General features: G+C 37.8%; 7 protein-coding genes across 10 annotated transcripts; 5 read left to right on the top strand and 2 right to left on the bottom strand.

Moving 5' to 3' along the window:
- Positions 1-54: 54 nt before the first annotated feature.
- J3458_005313 (uncharacterized protein) lies at positions 55-2147 on the top strand. 3 transcript variants are annotated; one of them, XM_066118739.1, is made up of 5 exons: positions 55-293; positions 355-524; positions 604-1176; positions 1240-1535; positions 1612-2147. In XM_066118739.1, exons 1-4 carry the CDS (start codon positions 104-106, stop codon positions 1240-1242), a joined length of 936 nt encoding a protein of 311 aa, XP_065976260.1. In that variant the 5' UTR covers positions 55-103; the 3' UTR covers positions 1243-1535; positions 1612-2147. The 3 variants fall into 3 exon arrangements, with proteins under 3 accessions (XP_065976260.1, XP_065976259.1, XP_065976261.1); XM_066118738.1 differs by having other exon boundaries at positions 1229-1535; XM_066118740.1 differs by having other exon boundaries at positions 604-1535.
- A 7072-nt stretch (positions 2148-9219) lies between these two features.
- Positions 9220-11201, top strand: J3458_005312 (uncharacterized protein). The gene is made up of 3 exons (XM_066118737.1): positions 9220-9472; positions 9552-9916; positions 9965-11201. Exons 1-3 carry the CDS (start codon positions 9396-9398, stop codon positions 10339-10341), a joined length of 819 nt encoding a protein of 272 aa, XP_065976258.1. The 5' UTR covers positions 9220-9395; the 3' UTR covers positions 10342-11201.
- Positions 11188-14049, top strand: YND1_1 (Golgi apyrase). Of its 2 annotated transcripts, none has more exons than XM_066118736.1 (2): positions 11188-11464; positions 11525-14049. In XM_066118736.1, exon 2 carries the CDS (start codon positions 12007-12009, stop codon positions 13798-13800), a length of 1794 nt encoding a protein of 597 aa, XP_065976257.1. In that variant the 5' UTR covers positions 11188-11464; positions 11525-12006; the 3' UTR covers positions 13801-14049. The 2 variants fall into 2 exon arrangements, with proteins under 2 accessions (XP_065976257.1, XP_007815626.2); XM_007817435.2 differs by having other exon boundaries at positions 11188-11697; positions 11786-14049.
- An 85-nt stretch (positions 14050-14134) lies between these two features.
- On the bottom strand, positions 14135-14764 carry J3458_005310 (uncharacterized protein; the record flags this gene model as incomplete). The annotated part of the gene is made up of 1 exon (XM_007817436.1): positions 14135-14764. One exon carries the CDS (start codon positions 14762-14764, stop codon positions 14135-14137), a length of 630 nt encoding a protein of 209 aa, XP_007815627.1.
- Positions 14765-15882: 1118 nt separating this feature from the next.
- On the top strand, positions 15883-16497 carry J3458_005309 (uncharacterized protein; the record flags this gene model as incomplete). The annotated part of the gene is made up of 1 exon (XM_007817437.2): positions 15883-16497. One exon carries the CDS (start codon positions 15883-15885, stop codon positions 16495-16497), a length of 615 nt encoding a protein of 204 aa, XP_007815628.2.
- A 222-nt stretch (positions 16498-16719) lies between these two features.
- RPB8_1 (DNA-directed RNA polymerases I, II, and III subunit RPABC3) lies at positions 16720-17313 on the bottom strand (the record flags this gene model as incomplete). Its single annotated transcript, XM_066118735.1, has 2 exons — positions 16720-16825; positions 16967-17313. 2 exons carry the CDS (start codon positions 17311-17313, stop codon positions 16720-16722), a joined length of 453 nt encoding a protein of 150 aa, XP_065976256.1.
- Positions 17314-19408: 2095 nt separating this feature from the next.
- Positions 19409-20305, top strand: SEN34_1 (tRNA-splicing endonuclease subunit; the record flags this gene model as incomplete). The annotated part of the gene is made up of 1 exon (XM_007817438.1): positions 19409-20305. One exon carries the CDS (start codon positions 19409-19411, stop codon positions 20303-20305), a length of 897 nt encoding a protein of 298 aa, XP_007815629.1.
- Positions 20306-20310: the final 5 nt, after the last annotated feature.

The raw sequence follows: 20310 nt of genomic DNA, 5'->3' as shown, positions 1-20310 counted from the left end.
TTACTGTGGCTGCCGGGGTTTTGTGACCAAGTGCTCTTCAACTACCTACCTAGACCCAACTGCGCACGCGTCAAACGCTGCATTGTGATACCATCGTGACATCATGTCTCAAGAGGGCAGCGTAATTAGAGTGGTTCAACACGGTCCGACAAATAAGGAAAGAAAGTATGACCGCCAGCTTCGGCTCTGGGCTGCCTCTGGCCAAGCTGCCCTAGAGTCTGCAAACGTCCTCCTTGTCAACAGTGGCCCTGGAACGGTTGGCATCGAGGCACTCAAAAATTTGGTTTTACCCGGTTTGTACATCCCGTAGCTTGAGGGGTTCGATTAGTTCATTAACAGATAATCAACATCTAGGCATTGGAAAATTTACTATAGCCGATGATGCCATTGTTCAAGAAGCAGACCTCGGTGTCAATTTTTTCCTCGATGAAGCTTGCTTAGGCAAGTCTCGAGCTCTTTGTTGCGCCGAATATCTTGTTGAGCTCAACTCCGAAGTTTCAGGCCATTGCTTTCCAGAAGAAGATGTTCGTAGCGTCTAGCTTCCCCGTCTCCTACTGTAGAACACCACGCTTCGATGTTTCGGTGCTGACTATCTATGACCAGGATCCTTTCGACCTTGAGAAGCTAACAGCCTCGTCGGAACCATTCACCATCATTCTCTATACCTCACCTCTTCATAAGGACATGGTTTGCTTCCTCGAGTCGTATGCTGAGCGGCAAAAGATCCCAATCTTGAGTGTTCATAGCGTTGGTTACTATTCATACTTCACGCTTAAGCTACCAGCGCATCTCCCTATTGTAGATACTCACCCAGATGAAGATGCGACGGCGGACTTGAGATTGCTAGACCCGTGGCCAGAGCTGTCTATGTTTGCGAGCCAATTAACCGAGGACATTGGTGACCAAATCGATCATGATCATGGCCACTTACCCATGGTTGCTATTCTTCTTCATTGCCTTGAAGAATGGAAAGATGCACACCGAGGCGATCCACCACTGACATATTCTGATAAGCTGGCATTCCGAAATTTGGTGGCCAATGGCGCCAGGCGTAATAATCCTCAGGGGGGAGAAGAAAATTTCCAAGAGGCTGTTGCAGCAGTGATGAAACACGTTACAACATCTTCACTACCATCTTCCCTGAAACAAGTTTTTGATTATAGCAATTCAACAGAGGTAAGTCTGTCGTACCCGTGTTGCTGTCTCCCAATCTGAAATATCGTACTAGATTTCGTCAAGTGACAGCTTCTGGATCATTGCCAAAGCCGTTGAACAATTCTACGAAAAGCACCATCAACTTCCACTTTCTGGAGGCATACCCGATATGAAGGCTGAATCTGCAGTATACATCAAACTTCAGTCTCTATATAAGGCGAAAGCACTGCAAGATGTCAGCGAAGTAATGAGTACTATTCGTACCCTAGAAGGCGGTATGGGTGTTGCGCAGGCTGAGGTAGAGTTGTTTTGCAAGAATGCGAAATTCATCAAGCTAGTCCAAAGCTCGGTGGATGCACCAACTATCACCAAAATCGTCGGTATGTGCGAGCAGAGGACGGCAGGACTGACTACTGGTGTGCTTGTTTTGTGCTGACAACATCATTTGATACATAGAACATGAGCTCTTGAACGATGAGCTTTCCGCAGTAGCAGGTCCTGAATTGCCCCTTTCGTTGATTTCCATATATCTTGCGCTTCGTGCTTCCACTCTTATCTCCGCGGACAGTGCTGAAGAGATTGTGGATTTTGTCACAAGCTCAATTCCGAGCCTTTCGGGAAACAACAGGCTTTTGCAGATATCTCAAGAAGTAATACGGTCGAACCGGGGGGAAGTACATAATACGGCTGCAGTTACTGGAGGCATGGTTTCCCAGGAGATGATTAAACTCATCACAAAGCAATATGTTCCCGTCGATAATACCTGCATTTTTGATGGCATAGAAAGTCGCTGTCAAGTGTTGCGTTTAAACCTCAGTGAGCATTATTTTCAGTAATAATAGTCAGCTTCACTGGGCCATTTCAAAGCACGCTTGTACCAGTCCACTTCACCATAGCATAAGCGTGCCTAAAACGCCGTAGGATTTACGGTGAAGTCAATTGTGTGAGATTATAAGAGGGACTAGAAGTTAGGTAGCCAAGGTAGGGGTAGCTGTATTATAATAATTAAAGCTTATCCTATTTTCTAGTTATACGAGATATAGAGGATATAGTCTTAAAGCCCTCGTTCCACGTAATATTATTAATCGTGTTATAGGTAAGTAAGGTTCCTTAATTACCTTATAATTATTCCCTTTTACTTTAACTAAGCGTTAAATAGCTTTAATAATTACTTATTAGTTATATAATAATATATTATTAATTAATATATAAATAATTTAAACGTTTAATTAAGGTTAATCGTATTATTACGTAATTAATTATATATATAAATTAATATAGCCTCTTTATACTTTTACTAGTTATTTCTCTCTTAAATATTATTACTTACCTTATTCTTTTTTACCTTACTTATTTAATCCTCTTTTTTCACCTAAGAAACCTTATTTTATTAAGCTAATCGCCTATTATTTACTATTAAAATAGTAAATATTAATATTAAGCGTTATATTTATATATATTACCTACGTATAATAGTAAATACCTATTATTATAGCTTTTTAAAGAAGCTTAAACTCCTTTAAATTTCTTATACTTTTAATAGTAACTTAAGCTTAAATACTAGCCTTTTTAAGCGCTATTAATAGTGTATTATACGCGTTAATACATGTAATTTAATTAATTTATAACTTTAAAGTATTTTCTTATAGTTTTATTATATTTTTATTAACGTTTATATAGCTTATCTCTATTATAATTAAAGATATAATTAATCTCTTACGCCTTTTAAGTTATCTTTAATAGCTTATAATTACTTTAGTCTTAAAGAATAAGAATAATAATAATAATAATAATAATACTAATTATATTTTTTCGCGTGTAACTTACGTGCGTTTTACCTAGCTTTTACTAGAAATTATTCGTAGCTTTAATTACGCTAAAACCACTTATTATATTACCTATAAGCTAACTAGTATAATAAAGAGCTTATAAGTGCGTTTTTCCTTAATTTATCGTAATATATTTACTAGCTAATTCTCTTCTTTTAGTTCGCTTAAAGTACCTATTATTAGTATATAATAGCTTAAGAGTAGCTTTTAATTACTTAGATTTCTTCTTTATAATTTAATAATATAAGTAGACTTCTTTACTAATAACTCTTTATTATTTTACTTATTAATTATTATTAGGCGAATTATAATTAAGTCTTTAATAAATAAAAAGTAACTTAAGTCTTACGTTATTTAAGTAATAATAATTTATTACCTTTATAATAGTATAAAGAAGGTAATTACTATTAATAAATTTAATAATAACCTACACAAAAATAATACTTTAAGTGCTTTTTTATTAATTCTTCTTATACTTTAAGCGCTATTTCATTTACTTTTTATTTAGTAATTTATTAGCTTAAAAGTTAATATAAATAAAATTAATAATAATAAAAGTATAGCTATTTAATTTTTATATAATAGTCCCTTACTTATAGTTTTCTTATAATGTTTTATTAGCTTTTTATTTATTCTTATTTTATTAAAACGTAATAATTACCTTAAGTATATTAATTATATTTTTAATAGCTACTTATTAATTATACTTTAAGGGCTATCTCTTTTACTTTACTAGGTAATAAGTGCCTTTTTAAGACTCTCTTTAATTCTTAACTTCTTTAACTTTATACTCTTTATTATTCTCTTTAAGGTTTAATATTAAAAGTAAGTTTTTACTAGTATTTTCTTGCCTTTTTTATAGCTTTAATAGGCTAATATAAAAGATATTATAAAGGTAATTATATTATTCTAATAGCGCTAAGTAATATACCTATTTTTTAATAGTTTTTAGGATTTAAAAGGGTTTAATATAATAGGGGATAAGCTTTTATTTTCTTACCTTAAATTTAATATTCTTTATAGCTAATTCTATTAAGTTTCTCTTATATAAAGTAAAAGGTATATATTATTAGTTATAGTACTTTACTTAAAATTCTATAGCTTTTTATTAATTAATTTAAAGTTATTTTTATACTTTTTTAAGCTTAATTATACGAGTTTTTATAATAAGTACTCCCTTTTAATAAGTCTTAGCTTTAAGGTAAAAGTAAAACTTTAAGTTATACTCTATTAAACTATAATTAAGTAAGTAACTTATTATATTACTCTTTATATTATTATAAGCGAATTAAGCTTATAATTATAATTACACTTATATTAATTAATTACCTATAATAAAATAGTGTAAGTAATACTTTATAATTTAATTTATTCTTTTTATTTACCCGTTTATTTACGGGTAAAAAGCTATTAAAAGCCTTCTTTTTATCTTAGATAGGTAATAAAGGTTTAACTAAAATTAACTAGTAAATACTAGCTCTTTATTAAAGATAATACCTTTTAATACGTTAAATTAAAGTTTAATTTTATAATAAAAGAGTTTTATTAGTTTTATAGTATTAATAGTAGTATTAATTATTAGGAAAAAAGAATACTTAATAAATTAATTTATTATTACTAGTATTACGTTAATACTTTATTTAAGGTACTTTATTTTAAGTAGCTTTATTATAAAGTCTATTAATATTTTAATTTAAGGTTACTATAAAATTAATAGTAATTTAAGCGTATTATATAAGTAATACTATTAGGTTATTACCTCTTAATAAACTATATAGCTTATAATATAATCTTTTACTTAACCTTATATATATAGCTAATAAAAGTTACGTTATAATAGTTTTAAGATTCTTTTTATTTTAAAGTAATCTATTAATAGATTATTATAATATAATTTAAGTAACTTTTAACGTATCTTTAAATCTTAAGGTATAATTACTTTATTCTTATATAATAAAAGATTACTTTTATCTCTTATTTAATTCTTCTTTTCTTTTTATTTTACTATTAACTTACTAGTATATTACTTTTATATATTTAGGTTATAGCTTTAAGCTTAAAGTAAGAGTTCTTTAAGTAGTATAATTAATTTATTCTTATAAATTAACTATTACCTTATAATATATTTTACTTAACTTCGCGTAATTATACTTATTATATTTACTTTCTCTTTAAATTTATTAGTAAAATAGGTAATGATAATTAGACTTATAGTAGTTACTTAACTTATATAAATTAAATACCTTTCTCTTAAAGGCCTTAAAGCTTTATATATTTAATTAAACGTTAGCTTTTTATTATAATTTTTATAGTTTCTTAAGGTATTCTTTACTTTTTCTTAAATAATTATTAGCTTCTTTTATAAGTTTAATAATAGCTTTTTATTAAATATAGCTTTACCTTTATAATTAAATTACCTTAATAGCTTATTTATTAGGTTACTCTTATTAAATTAATACTTAATAATAAAGTTAAAGGGTAATAAAAATATATACTAATAAGCCTAATACTCGTTTAACTTAAGCTATCTTATAAATATTTAAAGGTTATAATAATCTAATAAAACCTTAATTAAATTTATTACCCCTTTTATATAATATTACTAGTATTTAAATAATTCTATTATAATAAATAATTTTTAGTTTAATATTCTATAATTTCTTTTTATATTAATAAACTTTTAAAATTAAAACGTAATAAGGTAATATCGCCTCTTATTATTTAATTATAAGAGAACTCTAATTATTATAAAGTTAAATACGTTTATCTTAATTTAAATTACCTTACTTAAATTATAATATTAAAGAAAAGAGGTTTTTATAAAGGTATTCTTTAAATAATTAAACGCTAATTATTCTTTACTTATAAAGGTTAAGTAATTAAGCTTTTTACTATTTTAGCTTCTCTTTAATAAGGTATTTAAGGGTATTATTATTCTAAAGTAGCTCTATATAAATTATTAATAAAAGTTATAAAATTCTAAAAATATCTATACCTTATAATACGTAATTAATTCTTTTTATTCTTAGATAATTTATACTTGTTTTAAATTTATTAAAAGGCTATTAATTAATAGAATAAACCCTAGAAATTTTATAAAGATTTAATAAAAGGTACACTTAAATAGCTTTATAAATAGCTTAGCTACTTATATTCGTTTTAATATTTAAGTAATATAAGAGGTATATTTCTCTTTTATTTTTAAGAAGATTAAGATATTATTTAAATATACTATATTAGTATTAATTAGCTCTTATAAGGCTTAATAAATATAGTTTTAGAAAGTAATAGACGCGTTTATAAGGTTAAAGGGTATAATTAAGTATTTATAGTACTTATAATAAATTTAAAAGGCTATTTTTTACTTATCTCTCTCTTTTATTTATATTTTATAATAGGTATTCTTAATATTAATCTTTAAGAAGAACTTAGCCTTTTAATATCTATTAAGTAACTTTAAAATTAAGAGTAATATATAATAATTCTTTTAGGTTACCTTATTTAATTCTTTATAATTTATATATAATCTTAAGGTTTTATTTTTCTTAAGTATAAATAGAATTAATACTTTAACTAGGCTTTTTAAGGGTCTTATTTATTTATTTATTAGGTTTTTATTAATATACTAGTAAAGCTTCTTTAACCTAACTTAAAATAACAGGTAAATAGGTTTATAAGATAGTATAATATTAAGTAAAAGGTTAATATTATAATTAATATTCTTATATAATAATAAAGTCTTAAAATAATTATTTATAAAGATATTCTTAAAGCTATAAAGCTTTATTAAAATATTATTTATAAAATTATACTCTTTTATTAACTCTTTACTCTTTAAGGTAAGAAAGTCTTTCTTAGATATACTAATAATAGCGTAAATTTAAGCTATGTTCTAGTACTTCTTAGTAAATTTATAGGGATTATTTAGTAAGAAACTCTCTTTTTAAGACTTATATTACTATTTTTAGCTATATATAACTATATATATCTTTTATTTAGCTAGTATATATATCCCTATTAAAATAAGATTTCCCTTTAAGTTTAAGTCCCTTTTAATAGTAATATATAATAGTTTTAAGGTATACTTATACCTATAAGAGTTAATAGCTTAAACAGGTACTTTATATATATTATATTAGGGAATTATAAGGGTTTTAATTAATTATAAAATAAGGGCTATTACCTTTACTTAACGTAGTTTTTATTACCTTATAAAGTTAATACTAATAAGGTTAAGTATTATATAATTATTAAGATTAATATAGGTTTTTATAGTATTATACTTATATATAATAACCTTTATATTAAAGTATTAGCCTATTAATACTTTTTAGCTTAAAGTTAAAGTAAAGGTAATTACTTTAACCTTTAAGTATTTTCTTAATTATTTAGGTTATTTTTAGGTAGTTTATTATAAGTAAATTAAAGGTAATTCTTATTATTATAATTATAATAACGTAGCTTTTTTTACTTAATTAAGTTTAAGTTTTAATTATAGTAATTTAATTATAAGAATCTCTTATTATTAAAGTAAGCTCTTAGTAAGTTACTTCTTCTTTATTAAAGTATCTTTAAAGAGCTTTTTAATTAAAATAAGTTAACCTTTCGCTTATTTCTCCTTAATATAATATCTTAAAATTATTAGGTAATTTAAATTACTTTTTTTTAAGTTTTCTTAAAGATAAAGGTATATAAGTTTATATAATCTTAAAGTTTAAATTATAGCTTAATAAAAAGGGTAAGCGCTTATAACTTTTTATTAGCTTTTTTTAGGTATTTCTTTAATAAATTTAAGTAAATATTAAAGTTTATAAAGCTTTAATTTTCACGTTACTTTACTTATTTTAATTATATAACTATTTAAGCCTTATAATTTTCCATATCTTTTAAAGTATAAAGATTTAATCTTAAAACGTATTTTAATTATTCTTAAGGTCTTTCTTTTAAATTATTAGTTATTTATTAAGGTATTAATCTTATCTTACCTTATATTTTAAGTTTATATAATTTAAGGTAAAGAGAATTTTCTAGTAATTCCTATAATACTTACATTTTACTTTATTAAAAGTATAATTTAAGTTATTTATTTAAATCTTATACTTTTAAGGGTTTATTAAATAATAAAGAGAGTTTATATTTTTAACCTATACTTTTTAATTATTACTTCTCTTTAAATTATAAAAGTTATACCTCTTTTTTACTATTAAGTAAGCGGTTTTAAGAATTAATCTTTATAGCTTCTTTTTCTTTTTTTAAAGCTCTTATAACTTCTTTAATTAAGTAATTTAATTTTAAAGAGTTATAATAGCCTTATTTAATTATTTAAGTTTTTTCCCTTTACTTAAAACTATTATATTCTTTTAATCGCTTAATAATTCTATTAGATTCTCTATTATTAAAGGTAAAAACGCTTATAAAATAAGGGTTCTTTAAGTACTTATCTTTATTATTTTAATTAAGTAACTTTTTAAAAAGCTTTAAAAATTATAAGATTATAAGAGAGACTAAAAGTTAAGTAGCTAAGATAAGAGTAATTATATTATAATAATTAAAGCTTATTTTATTTTTTAGTTATATAAGATATAGGGGATATAGTTCTAAAGCCTCTATTTCACGTAACGTTATTAATCGCGTTATAGGTAGGCGAGGTTCCCCAACCACCTTATAAATTAACTATATAGTAAACTTAATAGCACTAAGTCTCTACACCGCAATAATGTAGTTACCTTTTAGGGTATATACTTTACCTACCATAGCGCGCTAAGGGGCTTTCTAGTAACTATCCTCTGGCTATCATCTATTATAAGACAATTAAATAGAATTTTTTTTAATATATAAGACTTTTATTAATTAATAATAATTTAAGACTTATCTTATAATAGTTATACTATTACTAGAAATAGGGGCCGCGCGCGTAGGTATTTAGGTATTTACTTAAGTTACAAGTACTATAACGCGTTAAGGGTTTTTTTAATAATTATCTCTTAATAATTATTTATTATAAGATAATCAATTAAAAAATTTTACTTAATATGTAAGACTTTAAATAATTAATAATAATTTAAGACTTATCTTATAATAATTATACTATTACCAGAACTAGGGGCCGCGCGCGTAGGTAGGTAGGTACCGTAGGTATTACCCTAGTAGTAGTAGGCATGGTTCTACGAGTCCTAGTGTGCCTTGCACCTGCTGTGTTTGCTTTGTACAGCCCTGTCGATCCCAGGAGCGAATGGGCCATATGAATACCCACGAATTGCGACTTCCTCACCCGCTGTCCATGACCAGACTCAAGGTTAGCTGCTGATCTCTCTCCACTTGAATTTTCTTTCCTACCAGACCGCTTTTATGCTCTTTCCATTAGCTTAGCTCAGCAGTCATCATTCCGAGCCTGCCTTCAGACGAGACACAATGGACTACAGTCTGCTGTGCAACAATCTCAAATGTAGAAGGGAGCTCCGCGATAGAGCTCTTGTTACCACGTGCAGGTATGTTTCTATCAATATTTGCAGAATCGCAAAGATTTATTAATGTGATGGTATTCCATTAGGCTAATTTCCGTGTAAGTCATGCGTTTTGCCTAGATTGTGTTCAACACCTCCGCTTAGTCTGTGACATAGCCGCCAAGCAGACGTTTGTCTGTCCCGCCTGTCACTCAACGCTGTTCCGCGATCGAGAGACCGGGATAGCAAACCTTCTTCCTAGTGAAGACCATAAGGCTATTGTCCTTAGCGGGCTTAGTCCTGGTATCGTGTTGGAGTGCGCCGAAAGAGCCCTCAACTTTTGGGCCTATCAAAAGACGCAAGAGATCTGCTACCAACAGCACGTTTATGGGATTTTGACTGAAAAGCATTTAAAGCTGAAATCTCAATTCCATCAGACTGTCACGGAGGCAAATGCCGAGATAGCGCGACTACAAACGATAATTGATAGTAGGTTTAGGATATGGCATATGACCCCTCTTTAGCTAACCGGACTAGGCACTACGAAAGAACACGAACGAGTGTGCCGCAGGAACGAAGAGCTAGTAGTTGCTCATAGAGACAAGAGCCGGCGTCTTTTGCAAGTCCAGGAGTTATATCACAAAGCCAAAGCAGGTTCTGGGAACGGGAACCCCCCGAGGACAGTGGGAAACGCTGTTGATTCGACACCACAATTTCATTGGCAGACACATGGTCGCAATTGGTCCGATACAAGGCCAGAGAAAGACTCTTACCATTGGCCGTTGGTCGGGGAAAGATTAAACCCAGAAGTAGTTGTGACCAAGTCGAGGAGACACCTTAACTGTTCGAGCCAGGAACGACCAGTGCATCATATGGCATTGACGCGACAGAGTACATTGTCTCGTCGGGGCTGACTATAACAAATCCAAACTCGCAATGTAGTTAAACATACCCGGGAATCTATTTTGCGGGAAGATGTTGGGGCAGACTTGTCATTTTCGCCTGTTATAGGCATTTCGCTGCCGTGGAGATAGGTCGCTTTGCACGTAGTAGCGGTTCCTACTTAAGCATAGGTAGATTGTGCATTTTGCGGGATCACATGCCATTCTCGAGTGCGTAATGAAGTTCTCAGCGGCATTATTGCACACATTTTATTTGTGCTTCCTACGTCAAAAGCGATCAAGCGATTCCATATGGTATAGGAAATCAGAGGTGAACTGCGGGCTTCTGGGAGACCCTCGTCTGTTCTGCTATACGATAGTGCCCAAGTAAGTTAGGTACCAGGTGGCAATGGCCTCGCACAGAGGCCCAGGTGTGTCTTTTCAAGAACAAATCTTACAAGCCTAGGTACACAGGCATCTTTCGTAATTGTTATTCACTATCAATACGGATACAATCAATTGACATCGGGCGTTCCAATCGACAACGCGCTGTGTGGTGTAGTCGTCTCATATGGGTTGAAGCCGCATTGGTGTACGGAATCATCGCGGATAGCAAGTTCCCTTCCGCTTGCCCTTGGTACCTTGTTTCGCTCGAGCTTTAATTTTTCAGGTTACTAAGAGCTTGCGTACTGGGTAAGTAATCTTAAATGGTATGAAAGACAGCCGTAAAATTAGTCCTCACTTACGGCATCGACCCTAAGCCCCCATTTTTTATATCTCTTTGGTACTAGTTGGAGAGATTATTCCTATTTACAGGTGTCATTAAAACATACATTTTACCCTGTCTCTACTTCCCGACTCAAGCTCCACATTGTGCGAATTTGTGTAAGAACTGTATTTGCACAGTGTGGCCACGTACTCCTAAAGGATCAGATTCTCTACTGCAATGACGACAGGCTTGAATTCGGCGCCTCGTTTTCTCATACATTATCCTATAATCATCAGGTTGCATTCCTTTTCGCCCACAGCCCTCTCGCTCTAGACACAGTTTACGATTGTGACTACAGTATCTCGTCGTCGCCGTTCAAATCACGCCACTCGCCGCGTGTCTTATGATTATTTCGCAGTTTTCTTGGCGCATTCGCACCTCCCAACTGTACGACCGCAACCACCGTATCCGTCGTCCGAATAATTAACGACCAAATTCATTAAATAGGAAGCACCGTTGCCGATTTACCGACTTGAAATGAAAACGCCTTGATTGCGGCAGACCACTCGCTGCGACCAACACTACACAAGAAATAAAACGCTGCCCTCCAGTTCAAAGTCGCATAACACGTCCTTGAGTACTGGTTTGCAACGTAAATTATGTCCTAATGGGCAGAAATTGTATGTCAAGTACTTATCATATCACTAGCACGGGATTCCTAGCCGACTCTGTCGCAATAACTTGTCAACTAATACCTCGTGACTCTAGCTCAATATGGAGTTATTCTCGACGCCGGTTCGTCGGGAACCCGTCTTTATGTCTACAAATGGAAACACCCCATCTCAGCTAGTCAAAATGCCTCTTCTTCGGAACTGCGTACTTTGCCAAAGCTGAAGCTAATAAAGAGCAAAAAAATACGTCCTGGCGTTGCCACATTTGCGGAAGATGTGGCATCCATTGGCCCCAAGCATTTACAGTCTCTCATCAACATGGCCCTCAGTGAAGTGCCTCCTGAAAACGTTTCCAAAACCCCTATTTTTTTAATGGCTACAGCAGGCGTTCGGTTTCTTCCAGAGTCCCAACAGGCATCACTTCTAAAAGGGATCTGTAAATTTCTACAAACGAACACAAAATTCCACCTTCCTGATTGTGACGAACGAGTACAGGTTATATCCGGAGAAACAGAAGGATTGTATGGCTGGATTGCAACAAATTACCTCTTGGGGGCTCTTGATCGACCGAAAGAACATGTCCACGGAAAGGGTCACCATACTTATGGCTTTTTGGACATGGGTGGCGCGTCGGCACAGATTGCCTTCGCTCCTAACACGACCGAAGCCGAGCGCCATGCAAATGATCTAAAATTAATTCGAATGCGACGTCTGGATGGGTCATCAGCTGAGTACAAGGTCTTCACTGCGACTTGGCTAGGATTTGGAGCCAACAAAGCCCGGTTTCGGTATATACAAAGTTTAGTGGAAAGCTACGCCGATCCAGTCGACGAAATTCCGGATCCCTGTATGCCGAAGGGTCTTCGAAGTTATCTTGGGGAGGATTCAGGTCCCGGCAAATCTATCATCGGCAAAACTCTTGTCGGAACGGGCGCGTTTGATGAGTGTTTGAAGAAAACGTATCCCCTACTTCGTAAAGATGCGCCATGCGAAGATCATCCATGCCTTCTAAACGGCCAGCACGTTCCAGCATTAGATTTCGAAGTTAACCATTTCATTGGTGTGTCAGAGTACTGGCATACTACCCACGGCGTTTTTGGCAAGGAGCAACAGGCATACGATCTCGCAAGTTATCAGCAAGAAGTCCTTGCTTTCTGTAGCCGCGAGTGGGCTGCAATAAAAAGCGACATAGTCAAACGGAAGAAATCTACAGAAGAGAAGATTCAAGACGCACAAGAAGCCTGCTTCAAAGCGTCTTGGCTTATAAATGTTCTATATGAAGGGATTGGAATCCCTCGGCTTGGCGTGGGACCTTCGCCTAGACCCAGCTTCAATACAACATACGACAAGCCAGGAAATGGCAGGCAGGACCTCCTCAACTCGTTCCAACCAATTGATACCGTGGAAGGTGTGGAAGTGAGTTGGACCCTAGGAAAGATGGTTCTCTATGCGTCGGGCCAAATATCACCTCATCTCTCGTCATTGCCCGTTGGCTTTGGAAGCAATGTAGCTTCGAAGACGCCCTCCGATTTTGAGCACGCAGGATCTATACCTTTGACATCGGACTCCTATTTCGATAGTGAAGACAGTGATATCGACGACAACAACGCTTTCGAAAACCAGACCTTGTATTATGTCTTGGGCTTGATGTTTGTCGCTTTATTAGTCGTATTCTTTCTTCAACGGCCTGATCGAAGTCGTCGAATACAGAACATTTGGCGGCGACGCCACTCCGGTCGCAAGCCACGGTGCGGACTTAGCTTAAATAAAATATTTGGTCGTGGTACGGCAAATTATGAAAGAATCTTAGAACAAGGCGAGGCTACAGGATATGAGCTCGATGGCTCTTCCGAGGATATCAACGGCTCTGACAGCAGTGAGGGATCCCATGCAAATAGATACAACGGGCCAGGGGCCCCTAAAGTCGTCTTGAATCGCCTCGAGGAGGGTCAACAACCATCAGTAATGGATCGAACTGGACTAGTCCTTCGAACAGAAAGTAGGGAACGTCTGGCACCAAACCTCCAAATGTTAAACGCTGGTAGGAGAAGCAGAGCAACCAGCCCGACTCGATTGAAAAGCCCGCTTATGACTCCGACGCAAGCTGAGTAGCAATGATGTTATTTGATAGAAGAGACTTAGGTACAGAATGGCTTATAGAATCTTGTGCGCTTGGTGTTACTGGGTCATTTACATTAGCTGTGAGCACGTTTGCTGTTTTCGTAGTAACAGCTGGGCCATTTATGTCTATTAGACTCGCAGCCAACAATCCTCCGGGGAGACCGTATTGACTTTGTGCCGTTCTGGATCAAATTACACGAAAGACTACGTTCGAAAACGGATTGTAGGCAACTGCCAAGGTATCGTAAAAGGTTACCAGCGGCTTTCAAATTGAAAATTCTATAGGTACTCTTATCAAAGGACATTTTCAAATGCTTGACTAAATTTATTCTTGCGGCTTCGCAAGAAAGTTGGGGTCGTTGCGAATTCGACTTTCGAACTTTCGCCACCACTCGTCAAATGCCCGGAGAGGGACAACCTCGACACCCTCAGGACCTATCGGCTGGGTGTAGCCTGCCAAAGAATTATATGCGTTTTGTATTATACGTTGGGCAAGGAGAGGAGTAGGCATCTGCAACATGTTGGAATTCGACGCCGAGCTGTTTGCTGTCTTGTCGGCTGACAGCTGTCCCAAACGTTGGCCGACAGACTCTGCCGGTTCAATAGAAACCCCAATCACGATGCCGTCATTTTCTGCACTGCTGGGATTTTGGCTAGGGTTCGAGTTGATCTTGAACAGCGCGCTTTCTTTCCCAGACCCTATCCCTCCAAGAAATTTGAAGTTTGGTGTGCGGCCCAACTCAGCTGCCATAGCAACGTCCTTGGCAGTGGCAAGATAGATTGCAGCAGCGGTATTATCCGGAAGCTGAACATTCGGTAGCAAAATTACCATAACATGAGAAAAAGACTTGGTGTTCGGCAGTGTGTAAAGAAATGACGTAGGAGAAGGTGTGGATGTAGGGTCAGTGATAAGCTGTTGCCCGGTTGGTATAACTCCAAACATGAGGCCGGACATTGCTGAGTGTTGTATAGTTGGTTATGTTGCCGTTTAGGCGGTCAGGTCTTCCTGTCATTCAACGACTCTAGCTTGCTAACTTGGGTCAGCCAATGTCGAGTCTTGGGACTGAACACGATAATTTTGCCCGAGTACACAAAAAAATCCGCTTACCGTCACGTGGGGTGGCTAGAAACCGTCACTCAACGACGATGAGGGTCTCAACAAGCATACAAAAGAGGAAGAGAATAACAACAAAGATGTCCCACCTTACTTGATGGCGACGAAGGCGTTTTCCGCTATTCCTCTGCTCTTCCGCCTCTTAGAAACACGGTTCCAGCGGGTTAGGGACGGGAACGTCGTGTGCAAATATTTGTCTTGCGCCAATCAGCATTCGCGGGTCGGCTCTTCTCACTGGATCGCTCCAGCGAGCGCAGGCCACCCCACCTGCGGTGATTTTGGTCTCACATAAAATCATTAACTTCTGTTCACGACTTGACGACATCACAACGGACGCCCAGCACATTGAATACTTACGTATTTAACCAATTCCTTCCACCTAAGTTTCAATCGCCCGAAATGAAGTCAAAGCCCGAAATGAAGTCAAACCTAGACCTGGTTAATAATGCGGATAAGTGAGACTTGCGAATCATGCCACCCTCCCCTCTTATATTTTGCTGCTTGTCTCCTAGCCTTCTCGATAAAGCTACGCACAATCTTCGAAACGTTCTTCCACACTTCGATGGGCATACGCATCTGAACTCGGATCGAAGAACTGACAAGGCTGTAGATTTCCCTACCCCCCTTGTGCTACCGGATCTTCTACACTGGTTGATGTGCCAAAAGGCATTTATACCCTTGTTTGGAGGGACGCAAACGGTACTTACCCAATCGGATACGTGCTTGATCGCGTTGTGGCAGAGTTAACAACAGTGCCTGATGATGTGAGGGGTGTAATGGAAGTCAATCACATAAATAAGACGCTATCACTTTTTCAATTACCCTCAGAGCCCGAGCGGACCGCAATGGCAGCAAGTCTATCTGCCCATTGGCGAGAACACCAAACTTTCAAGCTGCTTAGGGGTTGGCGAGGTGAGCTCTGGCCCGTCTATGGGCGAAATGGCGAACTCCTTTTCAGCATGGAGCGCGCTGCTATTGGCTTACTCGGAACTGTGAGATATGGAGTTCACTTGACCGCATACGTGGATGAACCTTCTGCACCGCATGGGATGCTAATATGGGTCCCAAAGCGGGCAGCAAACAAATCAACATTTCCTGGGATGCTTGATAACACTGTTGCTGGCGGGCTAATGACAGGCGAGACACCTTTTGAGTGCATAATTCGTGAGGCGGATGAAGAAGCCAGTCTCATGGAAGACGTGGTTCGTCCGAATGCAGAAGAAGTCGGCACGGTTACGTACATATATGTCACCGATGAAAAGAACGTTGGTCAAGCCGATTTTATTTATCCGGAGTGCCAGTGGGTATATGACCTAAAACTACCCGCGAGGGTAATCCCGCAACCAAAGGACGGCGAAGTCGAAGAATTCAAGCTCTGCGACGTAAACCAAGTCAAGAGGGACCTGGCTTGTGGCAAGTTCAAGGACAACTGTGCCGTAGTCATGCTGGACTTCTTTATTCGCCATGGCATTCTGAAGGAAGACGAGGAGCCGCACCTAAGTACCATCCAGGCACGGATGCATCGTAAACTGCCTTTCCCAGGGCCGCATCAAGAAGGGTGGTCAAGAACATGACGTATTTGGAGATCAGTAGGCGCTTTTATCTTTTTGCATCCAATGGTTTCGAGTATTACTCAAGTTCTCTTAGAAAAAATTACCAAAAAGGGGTGTCAATTTTTGCCGCCATTACGTGTATCGTTAAGGCGAAGTCCCTTTTTAAAAGATGCGAATTGGTATCCTCGGCTGAATGTCATGTGTGTGCATGCGCCATTGGATAAATGTCGAGTGTTTGTTTGGTTACTTCTTGATCAGAAGATAGACGTTGTCGACTCGCAGAGGCGTGAGCTTTTTTACGGGTCCTTGTAACGACATCAGGAGGCCTCCAAATGAGACGTATGCATTGCTATTTTATTCAGTCGATGATTAGCGATGAATGATCGAGAACAAGCAGGGGCTCTGAGGAACCGCCGAATATAGCCGGGATCATGGCCATTTGACTCAATAGGTAACGGAGAGCAAATGCAAAAGACGTCCAAGTACGTACATGGTATTGCCATCGTATGTCTCTTCAAATTTGTAAATTTTGCCATAGCAAACATAGTCGTACAAATCAGCCAACGTAGCTGGGGCGTCCCCTCCCTTGCCGACATCTCGCCAACCCTTATCGTCCTCCTTGCTGCCGTCTGGTGATAATGTTGTAGATAGGACAACATGTAGAGAATCAGACCTTGCGCAAGGGAAGAGTTCAATATTGATATCAAGCACCATCACAGTTTGCGAGTCGGCCGATGTACAGGAAATGCGGGCAACACGATCGTATTTGGATTGATCATATTCGGTGACCGTAAAGCTCTCCTCAAACAGAGTTGCGTCGCCACCGCCGCCGGACATGTTGACTGGGATGCGCTAGGGATCACAATATTAGGCCCTTTGAGTTTGTTTTCTCGGCAATATTTCTTCACATGCGTTTGAAAAAAAAAAAGGTTAACTTAGTCGAATGACTGTTACAGGCATATCTTCTAACCGGGGCCTTTTTTGCCGTCAATTCCCCCCCCCCCCCGCTCCCCAACAGGATAGTGAACCAGGATCCACATTCCCAGTCTCAAGTTGTGCAATTTAGTTGACTGTACGACCAGTGACATTTCTTGAGCAACTACGTATCGACGTAACCTACAGAGTACACTCTCCAGCACGAGAATTCCGCCCCGGCCGATTACATTTCGTCCAACATTTCATTTTCATGTCTGCCCGTCTGCAGGCTTCTTTTCCTTTCGTTTCACATTCACCAGTCCCATCGAACTTGTCTTGAAAACCAGGTCTTCCAACTTGGATTTATTTGTGCCCGTGCGGGACAAGACGAACCTACGCCAATCGCAGTCTAGAAGATGCAGATGTCATGGCGTTCCGCAAAAGGAATACTGTCATTCGTGCGCCGATGCCGTCCTCACTATCGCAGACTGACTGCAGAGAGCCCCTCCCCGGTACCCGTCCATCACCATTAGATGGTCGCTTGACCACGTCAACTGGTACATTTTCGTTGGATCAGCTGTTAGCTGGTCATGCGGGATTACCACTTGGAAGTTCTCTGTTAATTGAAGAATCCGGAACGACGGACTTTGGAGGTATTTTGCTTCGCTATTTTGCCGGAGAAGGTCTAGTTCAGGGCCATCAAGTTCACGTTCTCGGCGTTGGAGACGCCTGGCGCCGAGAGCTCCCCGGTTTAGTTCAAGCGAAGGAACAGCCGCCTCATGCACAAAGTTCTCCATCCGCAAGTAAAATGAAGATAGCATGGAGATATGAGACCCTGGGTATCCAGTCAAATAATAAAGGTACAAGCACCACGCAACCTCCACAGTTTTGCAATCACAATACTAACAACAGAAACCAGGTCTTGACGCACAACGTGAGGCTGCACTCTCCAAAAGTCCTAGCACCTTTTGCCATTCGTTTGACCTTTCGAAGAGATTGGGAGCAAACTGTGTGCACGGTCGGCTGCTGACATATCCCACCCGAGAAACCGCTCAACTCGGAGACCAGTCTTTCTTCCCAAATTTCATATCTGAGCTTCGCTCGAATCTGAAGGCTTCGTCGTCGGTACATCGAGTCATCATACCTAATATGCTTTCCCCTGCCGCGTACCCCGCCACAGCATGCAAACCGGATGAGGTTTTGCGGTTTTTACACAGTCTGCAGAGTTTGCTACGGCAGTTCCCATCCCAACTTGCTGCGGTAGTTTCGCTGCCCATATCTCTTCATCCACGACATTTCGGACTTTGCAAGTGGATGGAGCTTTTGTCTGATGGTGTTGTTGAACTTGTACCTCTGAAACAGCCGACGTACGCGAAGGAAATCAGGACGGAGGAAAGCAAAGCTCAAGGCTTGGTTCGTGTTCATAAATTGCCGATATTTCATGAGAAAGGTGGTGGAATGGAAGGGTGCTGGAAGAGAGAAGACATGTCATTTCGGCTCAGTGCTTCAAATGGACTAGTCATAATGCCTTTTAGCCTGCCTCCTGTCGGCCTTGACGAAGAATCGAGGTCCTCATCACACTCGGAGCAGTCCAAAATTCAAGACCTGAATTTCTGATGGGGAATCTGGTACCGACTTCGAAGCTGGGCTGCCCCGGTTGAAGCATAAGTTGCTCAATTTGCCAATATGCGATTTTAGCCCCGTTATCCGTATTGACCCACACGAGCCATGCCTACTTGAAATTTTCAAAACTCTTGCACGCCCACCGATTTTCATTTTTTATTGTGCCATTGCAACGCATTCTGGTATGTACACTACGTTCCCTTGCTCCCGATTACTTCTGGCGGCCCAAATTTGCATCATGATTATACATCTGAATATCTGTCAATCCACTGAAATTCTGTGACGACACATTCAACATTACGAAGACGACTTATGATTCTCCAATGCCCTTACCACGTAAACCCTTCCGCTTGAGAAACTCTAGGACATGTGCCCCTGAGCTAACTCAAACACAATGACCACAGGACCTATGATTTCGACAAGCGATCACTCGGAGATTGGCCCGAACAAGGTCAGAATTTCGGAAATTGCTGGACGATATCTAGTATTCGACCCTAACGCAGCTTCTCTCCTCAGGAGACAAGAAAACACGGCTGGTACTTTGGTTGGGACAACGCCACAGCAACCAACTCAAAATCTTTTTTTGGGATTGCCTGTGGAGCTGCGACCTGAGGAAGCCCATACCCTTGCACGAAAAGGATCAGCATATATCGTAGACGACGTGGCTGCTCACGGCATTGCCCTGAACTCTGCTAGCAAAGAGGCGCGGGCGTTGTATATAGACCATTTGCGGCAGAGCAAACAGACCGCACAGCATGTGCTAGCGGAACGTGCCGCCTCACGAGCAGCACCCATAACTGCTCGTCAGAAACAAAACAAAGCTGGCATTAGCTGCCCATCTAGAATGGGTATTGATAGCCATACTGTAGCCAGTGATATCATCACCTATCCTGACGACAACGACCAAGCCAGCACCGTAGGGCTTTTAGCTTTAACTCCTGTATCCAGCATCTTTCTCTTACCCCGAAACATATTGAGACCGTCTAGCATGCCATTGGAACCTGCGGCCTCGTTGTGTGGTTTTCTCCAGGAGAGAGGCAACTATATGACGCCAGGATTGAGATTTGGTGCTCAACATAGTGTTTATCCTGGTGACCCGCTGCGCTTTCATGCACATTTCATGGCAAATGATTACGATTGGGATGAGCACATAGCTATTTTGGACATTGTTGGAGGTGGACGCCTAGCAACAGCCGTGAAGAAGGCCTTTTTGCTGGGCGGACAAGAGCCGGGGCGTGACGCGCGTCAAAGTTCGATCCATACATACAGCGTCGAGTGGGCGGCCATGTAACAAAG

Source organism: Metarhizium acridum, assembly GCF_019434415.1.
Source record: "Metarhizium acridum strain ARSEF 324 chromosome Unknown scaffold_31, whole genome shotgun sequence".
Classification (NCBI taxonomy): Eukaryota; Fungi; Ascomycota; class Sordariomycetes; order Hypocreales; family Clavicipitaceae; genus Metarhizium; species Metarhizium acridum.
This window is presented reverse-complemented; position numbering and strand designations above follow the sequence as displayed.